The sequence below is a fragment of the Aethalodelphis obliquidens genome, unplaced genomic scaffold (genome assembly GCF_003676395.1).
Source record: "Aethalodelphis obliquidens isolate GAN/ISIS:26980383/991018 unplaced genomic scaffold, ASM367639v1 scaffold4, whole genome shotgun sequence".
Lineage (NCBI taxonomy): Eukaryota > Metazoa > Chordata > Mammalia > Artiodactyla > Delphinidae > Aethalodelphis > Aethalodelphis obliquidens.
In genome coordinates, this window is record NW_020837948.1 from 50,668,660 (window position 1) to 50,688,198 (window position 19,539).

At 36.2% G+C, this 19,539-nt stretch overlaps 1 protein-coding gene across 2 annotated transcripts in view; it reads left to right on the forward strand.

The window, feature by feature from the left end:
• EDIL3 (EGF like and discoidin domains 3) overlaps window positions 1–19,539 on the forward strand; it is a 429,857-nt gene that overhangs the window by 273,692 nt on the left and 136,626 nt on the right. For both annotated transcript variants that reach the window (XM_027100685.1, XM_027100686.1), the window contains one exon: window positions 1,196–1,377. In XM_027100685.1, the coding sequence (XP_026956486.1) occupies window positions 1,196–1,377 (182 nt within the window). The remainder of the gene's footprint in view (window positions 1–1,195; window positions 1,378–19,539) is intronic.

Here is a 19,539-nt window from a genome sequence, read left to right on the forward strand (position 1 = left end):
AAATTTTAGGAGATAATTAAGAAATTTGAATGCATATGATATATAGTACATATATAATTTTTAGATTGATTTACCTTCGTTTCTAATCTTAAAATCTAAACACTTTTGGTATCTGAGAACATATTATTTGAGTATATTATGCTTTAATCTTAGTATTTAAAATTTTTATCAGGAAATTTACCTTGAATTTCCAAGTTGCATATTTAAAGAACAATAAAAGAAAAAAGCTAAAATGTCTGTGTAAAATCCCAATTGGTAGAGTTGTGGATTTTGAAATGTAAATATTTTAATATCTTGATTTACTGAGTGGTATTTATACTGCTCTATATAATGTCTGAGTGCTTACTTGCTTACTCTATAAAAATAATTTGTCTATATATTTCCTGTTACTTATAACATATCACAAGTTATTATTATAATAATTTTAAATGTTGACAGATTTACACATTGCCCTTTTTGTGGAAGCATAACTGACAGTGGTTATAAAAATTTAACTTAAAAAATTTATAGAAGTGGGAAATGCTAAGTCAGTATGAAAATGATTTTGATACAAACCTCAGATGTAGGCTAGTCAAGAAGTAATGGATCAACAGATATTTATTGAGGAATTATGATTTGTGGGTCATGCTAATGGGAATATAAAATATGAGAGAGACCTTTTAAGGACATTACACTTTTGTTAACGTGGTCAGCAAAGGATAACAGTACATAACGCAGAATCACAGTGCAGAAAGGACATGTCTGTTCAGGTGCCACATTCAAAGCAAAGGAAGAAGAGAGTGGCATGAGAGCAAGAATTATTTCCTGGGCTTCCCTGGTGGCGCAGTGGTTGAGAGTCTGCCTGCCGATGCAGGGGACACGGGTTTGTGCCCCGGTCCGGGAGGATCCCACATGCCGCGGAGCGGCTGGGCCCGTGAGCCATGGCCGCTGAGCCTGCGCGTCCTGGAGCCTGTGCTCCGCAACGGGAGAGGCCGCAACAGTGAGAGGCCCGCGTACTACAAAAAGAAAAAAAAAAAAAAAGAATTATTTCCTTCATGTAGTGATCAGTAACAAATCTGTAAATTCCGAGGGGCTTGAATGGCATGATGGTCCACGTTGAAATCACTTTAAAAATATCTCCCATCAAATCTAACAGCCATATTTTGATATGGATTATTTCTAATACATTCAAACTTTTTCCCTCATTTGTTCCCAGAATGCTCGGGCCCATTGGGAATTGAAGGTGGAATCATTTCAAATCAGCAAATCACAGCTTCATCTACCCACCGAGCTCTTTTTGGACTCCAGAAATGGTATCCCTACTATGCACGTCTTAATAAGAAGGGGCTTATAAATGCCTGGACAGCTGCAGAAAATGACAGATGGCCATGGATTCAGGTAACAGATGGGATGGAACAAGGTTACTGGCAAGGAATGACCAGAGTCATTTCACAGAGAAGATAGTGAGGGTCCAAAGTGTGACTTTTCTTCATGGTCACAGAGGAAAGGATGATTTAGCTAGAGTCCAAATGGACTATAAACTCTGAAACTGTGGGAAACATGCACATTCCATTGGAAAGTGCGTTAAGAGGGTTAAAAATGTTAAAATTCTTGGGTTATAAATATCACAATCTTAAGGTACATATCAAAGAGGGAGGTTTTTACATATGCCATGTGTTCCTTAGTACTGTGTTAACATTTAGTAGCAAATTTGGATACTTCAAGAGTATAAAAATTGTGTCTTTTCCTTCTCTGTCTTAAGTAGTTCCATATGTGCAAATATAGAATATGCAATGGATTATGATAATACCTCAAATGTCTTTAGAACCCTCTTTCAATAGCTGAGTGTGTTTCAATTCATACTCTATTATTTATTAGCATCAGTCAGCTATTTTTTTTTTAAACATGAGAAAACAATGCCATACCAAGAGACTAAGTGATTTCCCAAAGATGTGATGGAGGGTAGTAATGCCTGCATCTTACATTTTATCTACTTAAATACTTTTCGAGCCCTTAGCTGAAGTGAGACAGGAAACTACCTATTTGGAGACAGAAAAGGTAATCAAACTATGATTTCTGTGAAAGATTATACCTCTGTTGGTGGGGAGCATGTTAACAACATCTAACAAGTCATTGATGTGTGCTGAAGAGAGGGAAAATCCAGTATACACTGGGGTCAGAGGAGGAAGTAAGTAATTATCATGAGAAAGCCTCACTGGAAGATAGCTTTTAAGATAGGCCTTGGAAGATGGCTTTCAGTAGAGACCAGATATCAAGGGAACAGCATGATCCAAGATGCTAGGTGAGAACCTGGGCAACGCCATGTAGAAAATCATGACCTGTGTTTAGGTTGCTAGAGGAATGCATTCAAATTTAGTTTGCGAGTTCAGCACGCTGTAGGATTTATGAATACCAAAAGGTTTTGGCTTTATTCATTGGAATAGGGAGTTATTAGAGAATTTTGATTTGTTTAGGTAGCTGATCTGTTTTATCTGTTGACTACATAGTTTGAGTCCGAGGTAATTTTTAAGATAGGAATCCATGACGTGATGTTATAGCAGAAGATAGAGACTGCTTTATAGGCAGTTAATAGAAAGGGAAATTGATTTACAGCCAAGTAGTATGATTTCTGTAGTACTTTCAAAACAGGGCCAAAACCTCCTTCAGATATATCTTTGCTCAGATTTCTTATGAAGTTTTACATATCCTATATACATTTCTTTTATCTATATGGCTCCATGTGGTTGCCTGATATTCTTGTTTTGTTTTATGAATTTAATTTGCATGCATTTGCAGAAATTCCTTCTTAAGTTGCATGTGATTTTTCTAATCTACAGCCACATGCACAAAGAAAATTCCAGAGAGTGGAAATGGCACCTTTTTACAGTTTTGATCATAGACTAATGAAGTTCCAGTTAAGTTTTAAATAAACACAAAACAACAAAAAATGCTTGTATTCTATTTGCTAAAAATCATTCCAGAGACCATTCTTTAAGTTGACCTTATGAAATGTATTTATAGGATTGAGGTCATGATAAAACTTTAGAAATTATGATTCACAGCAGAAATTGTAGAGCAATTGAGAGATGATGTCACAAGTTTGCATCAGGGTTTCTATTTGACAAATTGTTTGTGAGCATCAGTGATTTCCTATTTCAATAAACCATAAATAACACACTTTGGCAGTTTTTTTCTCTGAGAAACACCTTATGGTTGTTTTATATCCTGATTTTTCATTTATTTCGTCACGGTTTATTGCCTACTTAACACTATGCAGAAGTCTTTCAGAGTGTGAATGAATTTTAAGTTTTCTTTATCCCAGTGATTATAGGTAGAAATAACCTCAGTGAAACAGGACAGTGGTAGACTCTTAGAGGAACTTAGATTAAATATAACTTTATCAACCTAAGTAGAATAATTAAATACTTCTTTTAAGGGCAGTCTTTTACTATTATTGCTATGGTTATTATTATTTTTCTTTGGGTGTAAAGATGATAATGAACTCTTAGAGAAAAACAAGTAAAAGTAAAATAAAAGGGTTTATATTAGATGAGGAAATCTTGCATATGATGGGAGGAAAACTAAAAACTCACCATTGTTATTCAATACGTACTTCATGATTGTGTTCAGAGTATTATGTTATTATATTCTCTAATAACATCTTATTTTCTAAGTTATTTTTCTAAAAAGAAAACGTGTATCCCTTTCTTAAAGGAAAACCGTATCTAGGAGGCTCTGGGAAGTCTAAATATGTACCAAATATTCTTTGATTGAGCATTAGTAATTTCCCTTGTCATTTAATTCTTTTATTTATATTCAGTCCTTCAAATGAAACATTTGAGTACTTTACTTAAACTCACTTATAATGAGCACAGTATTCCTCTAATCTTTCAGGTGTATGAGACACATGCCCTAATTAGTGTTCAATTTCATTTTCTTTCTTGTCTTGATGAAATGAAAATTGAAATGGCCATTTTTAAATTTACACACTCAGCATGCAATTATGGATAGTACCACAATATTCTTAATTAGTTCTGAATTTAAGGGGTTAGTACACTAAATTCAGTTAAACAAAAAGGTTTTTTTTTCTTATTTTTTTTTCAAGTTCTTCTGACCTTTATTTCCTCACCCAGATTTTTTTCCAAGTAATAAATAACCACCACCTTCAACACTAACTGGGTCATTAGCACCCCGGAATATCAATTTCCTTTTTGACTGATATGTCAGAAATAACAGCTTTGCAGAATTATGGAAATACGCCTTGTAATATATAAAAATTAAAAACTTATCTAAACCTCCTGGGAACTTTGCTCACTGAATCAGATCAGCCAGGATGATTATTTATTATTTATTTTAAAAGATAAATATTTTCTATTCCTGTTATTTTTCTCTTCTTTTTTAATAGCTACATGTAGTTTTCATTTATTGTTTTTTTTTTTTTTTTTTAATTTCCAAGGTGGTTTTGTTTGTATATGTTCTTTCTGGGATGCATATACATTGGATTTCCAGGCATTTATTTATTCATTCGTTCAACAAACATTTACTAAATGAGTGTCTACCCTGTGGTCTGTTCTCTACTGGGCACTAGAAAAAAGATAGTATTTGCCTTCACAATGCTTTCAATCTAGAATATAGAAAAGTAAGCAAACATAATAGTATAACATGTGTAGCCTGGTCTTACATCGTCTGCTAACCATTCTATTTGAATCATAATATTTTATTATATCCAAACAGTCAATTTTTAATAGAGCTTTTGTTAAACTAAAAACTAGTTTGGCATATTTATAGAATATGAAAGGAGAGAAATTCCCATTACACTATGTATTACATAGATATATTATTATATGCTGATCTATTTGATGGGTATATTAAGGCAAAGCCATAATCTTCCTTTGAAAATTAATTTACCAGTAGTTGTTTCAGTGCTAGTATTTTATCACAGAAAAATAGATCTTGATCTTTCTATTTTAAATAATTCATTACCCTTTTAGAAAATGTGAATATGAACTTAATATGTTCCTTTTCTATATCCCACAGAGTTTAGTGGGGGTGGGGGGGGTAGTTATTTCTCAAACTTTAATGTGCCTAGGAATCACATAGGTCACTGGATAAAAATAAAAACTTCTGGATTGTCCCACAGACCTATTTATTGCAGGTCATCCTCAGACCGTACTGTAAAAACAGGGTTCATCAGGTCATAAAGCCTGGTTTTGTACTGCCTGAGATACATTAAAAATAAATAAATAAAATGCAAAAAACACTTTTGCTTGATGATCTGATCACTCTGTTGTTGGAACTGCAAGTAGTGATAACTGCATGGGTGGAAGGAGAGGAAACGACAGTGAAGAAAAATGAGGAAGAATAGTAGGAATTATGTGACCCGCAAAAAGTCTGTAAACTAGAGGGAGGCAGAACCATGTTGTATATCCTAGTCAGAAGTGCGTCCTCCCTTTAGCAGCAATTCCTAAGTAGTCATTATTCATTAGTCATAATAAAGTCTTTAAGTATTTTCAACAGTTAGTGTTCTTAAATGGCTATTAGATTCTTCTTTGTTAGAAAAGTTTAAATACCCAAAAGCAAGACCATCTGACTTTTGCATTTTAAACAAAATAATAGTTAGTGTGGAATACATGGACCCAAAAGAGACTTATGTGAGCACAAGTTATGTTACAAGTTCACATTTCTGGAATATAAATTTCATATGTGGTGGGGTTTTTAAACTTTGTGAACAAGGTATTTAAAATGCTGCAAAAAATAGAGTAATCATATATTTCATTTCAAAAGCCTATATATAATATGTTTGAAGACTTTTTTGGTACTTATAGGCACCTGGAGCTCCTTGAAACACAAAAACCATTTTTAAAATCATAAAATTAAAAAGTTGATTTTTTTTCCAGGTTGTTTTCTAGTTACAGAACCTGAATTGCACAGAATCGAATCTGTCTTTACTACTTCTTCATTCAAGTAGAATATGTTTTAGCCTGTTTTTTCCTGAAAAAAGCTACATTCTCAGATACACTCCCATTCATAGTAAACATCTCTCTAAGGTTAATTATATCTAGACATTAATATATTGCTTCTAATCATCTTTGTTTCAAATAGTAATCTTGTATGGAAGATTACTATTTTCCTTTAAGTTGTTTATTAGAAGTGAGCTTCTACACATAGTTGTGTATGCTTTTAAAAAATGTTACTTTTTAATGTTTAAAAACAAAAAGGCACTTAGCATTAAGTAAAAATGGCATGATGCATCTTTACTGAAATATATTGATATATTTATCAATATATTTATTGATAAATATATTGATAATAAATATATTATCAATATATAATATTGACAATAAATATAGTAAGTCTCTAATTATTTGGTCATTTACCACATTTATACTAATACTAGTGCATATTGCTTCCTTATTTGCTTTAATGGATGTGTTTTGGATCTTAACTCCAGATTCTCTGAGCTATGGAATAGATGACTAACCAGATAGCAACTGCCTCTAATATAAAAGAAGCTGCATTGGGAATCTCTTTTTCCTCTAAGCTGCTTCCTCTCTTTCAGCACCCAAGACCTCATTGACCTGGATTTCTTGCTGTTGCTCAATTTCACCTGGCTGTTTGCTGCTGTTGTGGTTAGGCACATACACTTCATGGTTTTTCTATTGACCATCTACCAACCTTTAGATTCAGCTCCTTTGTTGCCTTTTCGATAAAGTGATTCCTGAAATTCCTGCTTTTTATCTCCAAAGCCATAAGTGACTACACTGTCCTTTTTTCCCACTCTGCCAACTATGTATTTCAATCATAGCAGCTAATATACTTAACATAAAAGGGTCTTTGTTTACCTTTCTCCTATATCACTTGAGAGTTAGTATTACACCTGATTTAAGTCTATTTCCATAGCACCTTGAATTAAAAAAAAAAACAACTGTGTTGGATAGATGCAGATAATTGATAGAAGAAAAGAGACTGCTGAACAAAATAGATCGGAGAGAGATATTGGTTGTTTTCACATGGTAATCATACTGCACTGAGTGGTACTGAGAATGTCCAAACAACTTAGCTCATCTCTGTGTTCAGCTGTTATATACTTACATGTGAATTGTGCCCTCTAAGCATGATCCCATTGGTGCCATATGTGCTACATCTCTCCACAATATAAGGAATTCCTCACGCATCTGGGCAGCAGAGGAATGAAGCTTTCTGTAATTCCAGTGGCCCATACTTTCCTCCGTAACCACTGCATACCACTTTTATATGCAACGTTAGATGAGCGTGGGTAATATTTGTAAGGTTTTTGCCAGGAAGTCTGCTAATTAAACCTGGAGTGCCAAACACCAAAATTTTCATCTTCTCCTATCCTGGTTATGTTCTGTTCCAGAAATGTTAAAGAAAAAACATCTATTTTAACTTCTTGCAAAATGTTTATAAGTTTATTATTATAATCACACCACCAGAGTTTGAAACTTTAGACATTACCATTGTTAAAATAATCATATTATTTTAATGCCTCTCTTAGTCTCTCTCTAAGATTAATTTACCATAGAGAAACATTTAAAGTACTAGTATTTCCCAAGCTTATGCTATGTCATTTTTGCCTTTACAGAAATGTCAAAAAAACCCCAACAAAATGTATTAGTATTATTCATAAAATATAGAATATGAAGAGTTACAGGGAGTTGTTTTAATACAATTTTTAACATCTATTAAACTGTTAGTAGATAATTCAGTAAAACACTCATATATAAAAGACTTTTTCATTATATGTACTTGCTATACATTTTGGCCATGAGGAAAACATTTCCAACTTATCTTCTGTATTTACAAAGGTTGAGATTTTTTTTTTTTTGCAGTACGCGGGCCTCTCACTGCTGTGGCCTCTCCCGTTGCGGAGCACAGGCTCCGGACGCGCAGGCTCAGTGGCCGCGGCTCATGGGCCTAGCCGCTCTGCGGCATGTGGGATCTTCCCAGACCGGGGCACGAACCCGTGTCCCCTGCATCGGCAGGCGGACCCTCAACCACTGTGCTACCAGGGAAGCCCAAAGGTTGAGATTTTAAATGTCTTGTGGTTCGTTTAGTTCCCAATGTCTCATGAATATTACCAGAGTGATTTTTTTTTTTTTTTTTAGTTTATGATACTGGTAGATTGAAATGGAGATCATCTGAATTGATTGAAAATAACTCTCTGTCATGGAAAAAACAAAACATTCAAAGTTTAATATCTCTGGGTTTTCCAATCTACCTTGATAACCTTCATGGCAAACTTACTCTGGTTCCCTCTTCAAATCTCGCAACCATCTGGGCAGCCTCTGGGCTATATATCCCAATTTATGGCACTTAGGACTAAAGGAGACAGAACCCTAAGTTCCTATCATCTTTCAGAGTTTCTAGTAACTTTTCTCCGATGTTACCAAACGCTCTCGTGAACGTCAGTCTGCCATGCCTGTGGATCCAGCTTCAATCCAAGGTGTTAACTGTGCTTATGAGACCTGCCCATGGGAGATTTTGCTTATGAGTCCGCATCAGCTACTGCCTCCAATGCAACAGTTCGTTCTGAAAGGGCTGCAGCAGCACCTCCTGCAAGGGCAGAGGAGGTCTGCTGGCAGCCTGTCCTGAGTCCTTAGTGGGGGTAGAAAGGCCGAGAAGCAAGGGGAAAAGTGAGAGTCTGAGCTAAAGGTTTGATTGTCTCTTTATGTTTATCGTCTGGGAACTAGTGGGATTACTATTTGGACTGAGCTGAAGGAAACCCTTATTTCCACTGTAGACACTGAACAAATTTATTCTGCCCCAAGGCCTCACTGAAAACCTCCTTGTGTTGAAAATGTGACCAAGTACCAAGCCACTTGGCCTGATTCTGAAAGCTTTAGTTTTTTGAGACAGTAATTAATTGGAAACCATTTCAATTTGGGGGATTTGGTTGTTGTTTAAAACTAACTGAATATGGTTAGATTTAAGTGCAGAAAAAGTTACTCTAGTCACTTATACTTTGGATCCAGCTGAGTCTCATTATCCATACTATTATGTATTAGCTTGAAAATAATCTAACAGCTAGCACTATATGCTGTTTCAACTACTTCGTGTATATTGAATCCGTAATTCCATGTAATTGGTATTGTTCTTATACCCATTAGTCAGATAGGGACATCTAGGCACGGAACGATAAATTGTCCAAATTGACTAATCTAGTAAATTGCATGGTTGGGATTTAAACGCAGACAGCTTTTGTGAGAGACTAGCGCTAAGCCATTCCTAACCTCTGTACTATCCTTACTTTGAAAGCTCTTGGAAGTGCCCTTTTATTTATTTATTTATTTATTTTTGGAGGTACAGGGTGGGCACTGGTAGTGGGTATGGGGGGAGTCTTGGATTTTCTTAAAGCTTTATAAAGTAGCTATTGTATTTTATAAAATTTATATCTGCCCATAAGCAAGCAGTGCACCTCTAGGCTGGGGCAGTAGTTCTCAAGTGTCAACTCCATAAAAATTACCTGGAGGGCTTTTTAAATATGGCCCCCATCCTTAGAGTTCCTGAATTCATAGGTCAGAGTTGGAACCCAGGGGACTACATAATAAGCAGACACCTCAGGTGGATTGTGATAGTGGAGATCCTTAGGAAAAAATGTAGTAATCACTACCCTGATGGAGCTCACAGTCTAGCAAGAGAGATATACTTCTCCTTGAATGTGCCCCTTTCACTATTAGAAGCAACTTAATTGAATAAAGATGTTGGAGAATAGTATATTGTTCTTCCAAATAAGACATCAGTGTGGGATATTTTAAAGTAATGGATGGCATCAAGACATCACAATTCTAAGACCTAACGACTTAAGCTGCTTTGGTGATGTTTTATTATTAACCTGCCTGTATGAGTTGTCTGCCTTAAGTGGAATCCCCATTCCTCCATGAACTGGAAATAGTAATGCTTAATCGTTTTCAAAGGATTTTTGCCTATGACGTGAGGCCTTCAATAATTAAGTCACAATTAAATAGTAAAAAGGTCGTAAAATAGCCACATCTCTGGAAGACCAGGCTTTAAATGTTTTATTTTTAAAACCTCAGCTGGGTCTTAGGAGTCTTTAAGGAAGAAATACTTATTCTCTACGCAACCAGAGTATAATGAAAACATCAAAAAGCCATTTACATTTTAATTATTAAAGGTGAATTTAGTATGTTCACCATTTTTGAGGATGACATTGAAGAGCTTATTCCAGATGGAAGGAAGAATCACAGAGGAGATGGAGGGAACTCAAGGTACCACAGGGACTGGTTTACTATACTGAAAATTTGGGTACATGTGGGGGTGGGGGGGGGTGGGGGGGTGGGCGGGGGTGGGTGGGAGGGCGCGGAATAAGAGGATAAGGGTCTGCAAAGGTAAGGAGACATCAGAAGGTGAAATACATCAATACTGGATGAAGGTGGCACTTGATGGTTATTGAAGAGTTTTCAGCAGGTTATTAATACTGTCAGAACTGAGTTTAGGAAGGTGGCATGTCAGTGGTGTGGTGCGTATTATGTGTATACAACACAAAGCCTAGTGCTAACGAGGCTTTTAGTACAATTTTATTGAATAAATGCTGTGTTTAATGCAGAGGCGAGTCTAGGAGCAGGCACAGCAGTTGAGAGGCTTTTATGGCTAACTGCCCAGAGGAGGACCTGAATGAGACTGGCAGCTGTTGAAATAAAAATAAAAGATCAAACTGTAAGAGGGTTTGAGGGTGCATCACTGACAACTGATTCAACTGTGTGTTATGGGAGGAGAGGGAGGAAAAGAGTAAGAAAAATTAAATTCCAGGGTTTTGAGCCTGAGCATGATTTTGGTACCATTAACAGAAATGTAGAAATCAGGAAAAGGAGTTGGTCTGCTTGGAAAATGATGCATATATTTTGGGCCTTGGTGATTTACCTAGAGAAAATAATAGCCAGTATAAAGTTGGAAAAGTGAGTTTGCTCTGTATAGAGAGTAGAAGTGGATCAAGTGGACACCACTGCCAAGTGACACGCTTCCTTATTACCACTGGCCACTTTGAGCCACAAGGCCACACCTGTCCACATAGAGTTGAAATAGATTTTTGAGGGGACAGATGAGAACTTTAAAACAGAGTATCCTCCCACAGAGGTGAAAGTCTCTCTCTCTTCTATTTCCATTTTCATCAAAACAGTGTATAAGACCATAGCTTACCTGGGAGCACCATTGCACAGGACCCTTTGGAAGAAAAGAGCTGAACTTTGAGCTTGGGCATAAGTGTATTCATTCTACACGTTAACACCTTTTTCAGGACATTTCATTCCTGTGCTATATGTTGGTTACATTTTCTCCATGTATTTGTTTTTAATGTTGTTATTGCTGTGGCTGCTGCTGTTTTCCCCAAAATTGATATATTTCATTAGAATAGTAGCTGTTTCAACTTAACATTGGTGTACTTAGTGTAGATTGTTTTATTTTGTTGTTATTTTGGTTCTTGAAAAAATAACAAAGATCTCCTTTTTTTTTGGCCGACAAATGGGCTGTCAGATTTTTGCTTGTATTATGTGTTTAATGCTACTTTAAGTTTGAAGTATTCTTCTCTGAGTTTATAATAATAGGCTATATTTTCATTTTTCAGATTAAAAAGAAAGCTATGTTAAACTCAGGTCTCCTTAGTTACTATCATTAGCACTGCTATTAGAGTGAGTGCTGAGTTTCAAAAGCAGATGTAAATTTTTCTTAGTTTTCCTAGCAGGAGCCCAACCTGAGCCAGTATTTTTACATAATGGTAGCTTTCAAGAAGTTCTTTCAAGTGATTATCTTGTAAAACAAAACAACAAATAGGACATTTTGATATTGCCAATGGATCTTAGCTTTTCTTTTCTTAGGAGCATTAACCCAGATTTGGAAAGATGTATGTAAATGTTGAAAGAAGAGTACACTACAAATTTTTTAGAATGTTTTCCTTAGTTTCCAATCTGCTGTAGATGAATCAGTATTTATTTAGCAGCTCCTATTTGCAGAGAACTATTTGGGCAATAGACACGTTTTCTGAGCCTATGTGGAGCTTATTTAAGTAAAGAAAACATTTCAGATGATCTTATGCAAAAAAATTTTTACTTCATTGTGTGGACATTTGAGAGGGAAAAAAAAAGCTGTTTGATTTAATTCAACGAATAATTGAACTCAACGATGTGCTCTGGGAGGTGGGGAGAATTTATTGAGTTCCAGCCACATGGGACTTCTTGAAGGGTATTCCCTTCTACTTCCCAGGCTTGGCAAAAACATCTTCCAAAGTGACCTCCAACTCCCTTTTAATTAATAAATTCAATCATTCATTCATTCAGTATTTTCACTGAGCATTTCCCATGTGCCAATTTCTCTTCTAGAGGCAAGTTTATCAAGGAAGCCTTCCCTGACTCAGCTCTTCACCCTAGACTAGATACAGTTCTCATAATATATGTTCTTATAACTTCTTATTCTTTTTTGCTCATTGCTTATAATTAAAGACTATACAGGAGATTATTAAGTAAGCTGCATGAGGGTAGGGGGACTGTCTGTTGGCTCACTTTGTATTCTCACCAATCCCAGTGACTAAACGTTTAATAAATAAGAAAAAATATGCTATCATAATTGGTATCCCCAAGACCTAGAACAATTTTTATTTGCTCAGTATTTATTAAGTGAATTAATAAATAGTGTGAAGATAAGCCACATTACCTATAAATCTAACACAAGTAAAACACATTTGCATAAGCAGTTATATTCTATGGTAAAGCAATCTGGTGTTCAAGATCAGTGGTTCTGGATTCAACTGGCCACTGTCACTTTGGATAAAATTACTTAACCACTCTAAGATACAACTTCTTTATATATAAAGTGGTAACAAAAATAGAGTGGCTTTTTAAGATTGTTGTGAATATTTTATAATGGATGTTGTCACATATTACCGTACAGCAAGTGATTAAGAAATGTACATTCTCACTCATTTAACAAATATATATTGAGAGTTGTAGCCAAGACTTTTAACTGTCTCCCAACATCCTTTTCGCCTATTTCCATAGCAAGAGGATTACTAGCTAATAAGCATGTTTTACCTCAGAATATAGTCTTATTCTGTATAAGATTATATATCTTATTCAGTGTACTATTCTGTATATTCTATATAAAAATATAGTCTTTTAGGCTATATTTCCCAACCTCCCTTTCCACTAGGTGTAGCCTTGTGATTCACAAAGGGCCCAAGGCATATAAGCAAAAGCATCACAGTGTGGTTTCTGTGAATCTTCCTTGAGAGGTTACACCCACATGCCCTCTTCTCCCCTCTTATCCCTTTCTTCATCCTGCTGCCAGAAACTCAGATGCCACCATCTTGGACCATGAGATCAGGGTTACATACAGTGGCAACAAGATAGAAGGCACCCGGGGCCCTGCTATTTCAGCCCCTTCTGCCTAGTCACATGTTTACACAAGGGAGAAGCCAAATTCTTTCTTATTTAAGCCACTGTTAATTTGGGCTTTTGTCACTCACATCTGAACTGAATCTTACCTAATATGATTCTGAAAATAGCATATTCAATATTAGATCCAAGGCCAAATGTATTAGTGTCATAAAAATAATTTTTAAGTGTTACATGTAAGTGCAAAGGAAGCTATTTAAAAGGAGACTTAAAGAGCAGATAAGCTTTCAGACTGCTCCAATAGATGAAAGGGGCCTTCCAGATAGACAGACATAAAAACAGAAGAATTACCTTTTTGTCCAGCCTCACCAGGCCCTCATTAGCTTAGTGAGGGCTCCACCTCCTGGGCTACCTCTCTTGCTCTCCTCTGGGTCTGAGATGACCATTCAATCCTGGCATGTGACTTTGGGGAGGCAGCTTGACCTTTCTAGACCTAGTTTTCTGTTTCCAGTCACTATTAATTGATATTTTCTCTTTATGTCCATAACAACCCATTTGTCCCTTTATCATTTGTAATATTCTGCTTCGAATTACAGTTAATTGTGTGTTTTTCCTCTTTAGATTACATGTCCAAAGATCTTTTCTGTCTCCATTTCCCACTGTCTCTATCATCATGTTTGTAAATTATAGACATGTGGGACAAATTAAATCCATTAAATAATCAGAAGTGCAGCTGAAAATATAAGTTGCAATGACATGGTAGGAATTAGTGCATGCCAGAGTGAAAGATGTGCATGTTTTAATTTGGCGGTGGGTAGGCAAACCACTGAAGGTTTGAAAACGAAGAAGTGATCTAAGACTGGAGAAAATCTACAGTTCAAGCTACCAAAAAAAAAAAAAAGTCAAGTGTAATGTACTTTGCCTTATTTTGAATGTCCTAATAACATGATTATAGTATTTTGTCATCAGAAATTTTATGTCACTTTTTAAATCATATGAATCTTAGAATAATGGGTCGTAAAATGAACTGTAAAGCTAGAGTTATGGATGTAATTTTTATAGGCATAAATCTGGTCAGTGGTTAGTATGTGTAGTCCTTGACCATTAAAAAATAACTTGTTTTCTAAATTCCAGTCACACTCTAATGAAATTACAAAAATTAAAAAATGATATTTTTCCGTTTAAAAATAATTAATTCAAGGTTTTGAAAATGTTAGATCAAATTGTTTTATAGTATTTAGTTAGGGGAAGTGGAACAAAAGTTTACGAACAATACAGTCATTACATTTTTTAAAGATTGTCTAATTGCCAACATCTGTTCAGCAAAATTATTATTTTAAAATAATGAGGTGTATTCTATTTTCTTCCTCCTAAATTTGAAATATTTTAATGTTTTGCTATGCAGATTTTTTGGTAGTGGTGAAACTGTGTTTCTTTGAAAACATGTAAAAATATTATCTTTCTACCTTATCAAGGAGTCCATGTTGGACAAGAGTGCTGTGTGGGGAGTAGAGTTTTTTCTGTGCTTACCTTTGCCCTTTGTGTATTCGTCTCCTTACTTCTAAGGGAGCATAGATGACCAAAATTCCCCCATCATCTTCCCATCTTGGCCCATATGGGAGACCAGAAGTATACAATTTATTTCTTAGGGTTAATATAAAGAGCAAAGAAATAATGTAATATGTATAAAAGCACTTTGAAAAGTAAAAGTTAAAGAAATGGAGTCTAATATGCCTGATCAGTGTGAATTAAAGAATCATTTTCTTATTTTTGTTGTTTTCCTACATTTGTAAAGGAGAAATTCAACTTTCCTCTTTCCTGGAAAGAATGGTACTGATAGCAAACAATCAAAGAATCCCTAAAGATGCCAGGCACCTAAGGGTCAACATCACCTTTAATACTCAGAAGACCCTGTGAGTTAGATAGCATCTCATTACCATTGTACAGATAAAGAAATTCTGGTTCAGGAAGGTTAAGAACCTTGCCCAAGGCCATGTTAGGAAGCACAGTGGCACAACCAGTTTTCCAGCATGGGTTTTCAGAAGACAAACATTTTAAGTACAGTGATCTTCTCCCACCCTAAAGAAACAGAATTTCTGTTGTTCCTTCTAATACCTCTTGGTGGAGGCAAGCAATTTTGGGTCTTAGTGGTTCTTACCACTGATCATCACCTAGAAAGGAGGGGTCTGTATGCACATCTTAAAGACATGCAGTACAGGACTTGCGACTGCAGGCTTTTGCTTCTCTTTGTTTCTCATCTTTCCAGTGTTCCCATAGCACCATCATTCTCCCAACACCTAATAAGAAGTCCCAAACTCAACAAGTCCAGTCCCAGATGTTGGTTTGTTGTGAAAACCTCTGACTTCAAATTTCAGAATTTACTTGCTCATAAAGGGATTCAAAATGTTCAAACAGCTTAGAGCATTTTACCTTCCATATTTTATTTAAAGATAATTATACATTTAAGTGGAGTACCCATACTTTCCATAGAAATACAATGCAAATTACAAATTAATCCTTACCATAGAAGTGTATAAGCAGGTAGAAGGATTAAAAGATATTACTTGCCTCTTCCAGGGAGACTTCATTATAGACTGCAAAGAACCTTTTGTATCAGGCAGCACTTTAAGAGACTATGGAATATTGCCAGTGTGCGTCCAATTTTGGAGTCATATTAAAAACTTACTTTCAGCATGTCTGAAATTAGATAATCTGGTTAACTCAGGTAATAGCATTCCTAGCAGCTACCTTTAGGTCTAGGGTAACAATTTAATAATAAGGAAAAACGACCAAGCACTATTTGGTTTGTCTTTTTTAACAGAGTTTTTGAATCATGAAGTTAAGTTCTCAAAAAAAGCCATGAAATGTTGTCTGTTTGGTTATTCAGAATATTTGCTGATATATTCCAATGTGACAATGAAATTTAATTTCTAAAACGATGTAATTTTAGTTTTGAAACACAGATGGAAGAGTGTACTTATGTAGATTAAAATAAACCAGAAGTACACAAAGACTATAGAATACTAAGTTATTGCCTGGTAATGGCTGCTGCATCTGTGTCTCAGAGGTTTCCACTCCTTCTGTTTAGCCCTCTGATTTCTCTTTTTGGTTAATTCATTCATATTGCTCAATGCTAGAAAATAATATCCTAGAAAATTTGCCACTTTGTTTGCTAGAGCATATGTTTGCTTAGACTTTTTCCTACGGTACATAAAAATGAAGAGTATCATAGTATTCTGCTTCCCAGAAGTACCTTTTAAGTTTTTATTATGTGATTTTTGTTTCTGTCTTGATGTTTAAGTGATCCCATGTCAGCATTTTAAATTTCAGGGCACTTACTGACACTACCAATAATATCTTCATGAAGGGAAGGGTATAGAGTGTTCTCATAGCAAAACTTGGAAACTGTTCTGTTGGCATTGTTGTTTGTGTGCTAAAAACAAGCTGAAATAAGAAAAATTAGAGAACACAGGGGATAATGCATTCTTCTCTACCTGCCAACCCTTCATCGTCCTGGTTAGGGATATGAACATCAGGGAATTCTCAGGTTTGGCTAAGACTATACTTAAAGTAATTGAAGATCCAGTTGTTATTTTACTTTTCCTATTCCCTCAGTACTGTCCTCAGTCACATTCACTTTGAAGGCCACTCAGCGAGGTGGTTGAAGTGGAGGAGAGCATTCATGTGGACCTTAACGTGAAATTCCTCCCCATCGTTCCTGAGCCAGCTATTAGAAGTAATGCACCTGGGGCTTCCCTGGTGGCGCAGTGGTGGAGAATCCTCCTGCCAATGCAGGGGACACAGGTTCGGGCCCTGGTCCAGGAAGATCCCACATGCCGCGGAGCAACTAAGCCCGTGCGCCACAACTACTGAGCCTGCGCTCTAGAGTCCGTGAGCCACAACTACTGAGCTCACACGCCTAGAGCCCGTGCTCCACAACAGGAGAAGCCACCGTAATGAGAAGCCCACGCACCACAACAAAGAGTAGCCCCCCACTCACCACAGCTAGAGAAAGCCCGTGCACAACAACGAAGACCCAACACAGCCAAAAATAAAATAATGAAGTTTAAAAAAAAAAAAAAGTAATGTACCTCTCCTAACATCTGCCTTGAAAGTTTTTTTTAATTGATAAACTTTTTAAAATTTTTCAACATGCTAATTTATCCCCCCTCTCTCACTCCTCCCCCCTCTCTCTTTTCTTGGTAGAGCAGGTGATTGCCCTCTTCACATCCGCCTAAGAGCTATTGCTGTTGACATTGGCCACCTATAGGAACTTAAGCAAGTCCAGTCTCTGGCCCACAGCCTCCCTCTTTCCTCTCCCCTTTATGGCGCACCCACTGCTCCTGTGCTTGTGCATCAAGAATTTTTTTTTTCCTTTTTGGTATCACCTCAGGCTTCTTTAAAAATATATAGATTAGCAAAGTGACCTTATTTTTATTATTTCTAATGTATCTTTATTGAGGTTAATGTTCCTACTCATGTAATGTCATCATTTTCTCTTTTAATTCCTCTTGTTTCTTCCCCATCTTCTATCTTTTCTTTGAGGTTTCTGTTTTTCTCCTTCCTTCCTTCCATCTTTCCCTCCTTCCTTCCTTCCATCTTTTTACTGAATCTATTCAAATTACCAGGTTTTTTACAGACAATGACTCCTTTAATTCTTGCCCTAGCCATATAAAGTAACCAGGAAAAAGACAAGAAAAATCTAAATTTCAGAGCACAAGAATTAAAATCCATACCTCAGACCATGAAACTTTATTTATGAGGGTTCTGGACTACCACTACCTTAATATATACTATTACATGAAACTTAATATACAGATTGAAGTCTTTAAGCAAAATAGCCACAGTTCAGTTCATTCCTGAATATAAATACTGGAGGATATGAAGAAACTCTAGCCACAGCAAGTAACAAGAAGGGGGAGAAGAGTGCAATATACTGAAGGCTCTTCAGAAATAGGGGGAAATTCAGAGGAAGCTGTTATGCCAGGACTCGTGGAACAACTAACAGGTTACACCCATGATGGTGTGTGAATTCCTTCTGTTGCATACTATGTAGTGAATGAGGTGTTTCACTTTGACTGGAAATTTTCCCAGGTGCAAAGAGTCATAAAGAGATTATAGTTTTTATGCTTACTTGCTTGTGTTCTTGTCCCATCTTTTTTTCAAAGAAGACAGTTGGGTTAATTGAACACATGTCAAAGGCTGACCAGCATTCAGAACAGTGGAGGGCAATTTAGGAGCCCTCTTATCTGGAGCTTCAGAACTAAGTATTGATTAGTTAATAAAAACTGATTAAAAGAAAAAAGCATTTAAATTCTTTTTCATGTTTCCTAGATGAATCACACCCATGAAGCGTTATTGATTTCAGTTTTTATTTTATTTGTTGCTTAAACATACTGGCAAAGTTATTCAAGCATAGAACCCTAGGTATTAATTACTTCCCCAATAATATCAATTGTTTTCAGTAATTTGCCTTTTCGAGGTTTTTCAAAGCTATTTCATAGGCAAAAAAACCCCTCTCCTTTCCCAGTCACATTTAGCAATTATGTTTAATCAAATTACATAATTAAAATAACAAGCACAACTTGAAAAAAAACAGATTGAGGATCCAACACAGCTGACTCACGGTTAGTGTGCGTTTCAGCTGGCAACAAGGAGAATAGGCCTGGCAGAGACCAGCCAAAGTGCCAGGATGTGCAGAGCAGTGCATGTTTTTAACAGTGGGGATGAAGTGTTAGTGAATCAGGTCATTGGTGATACGGAGGTTGTTTAAGGGAAATTCTGTTATAACTAGGCCAGTCATATCAAAACCATGAACCTATGCACTGTTGGTCTGAGTTACTCCTTTCATCCTGACACACCCCAGAGGTCTTCCTCCTTAGACGCGTTCATGATGCTTCCCACCACCCAGGTCTCCACAGAAGATGTTAAAGATGCAATCGATAAAAATACTTTATGTTAATAAGATCATGTGAATTACAGGGGAGTCTAATTCCCTGTAATTTTTAACTAGAAACTTTTGGTAATAGTGTTCCTGTTTCTTTTTAACCCCTTAAGTGACATCTGAACAATCCAAATATCTAGAACTGCCTCAGAGGCTCAAGTTATTTCTCATATCACTCAAAAGAGATGGTTGCCTGTTCTTTTTGCCTGAAGCTTATTTGTATTGCCAGCTCCCAACTGACAGCCCTCCTGGAGG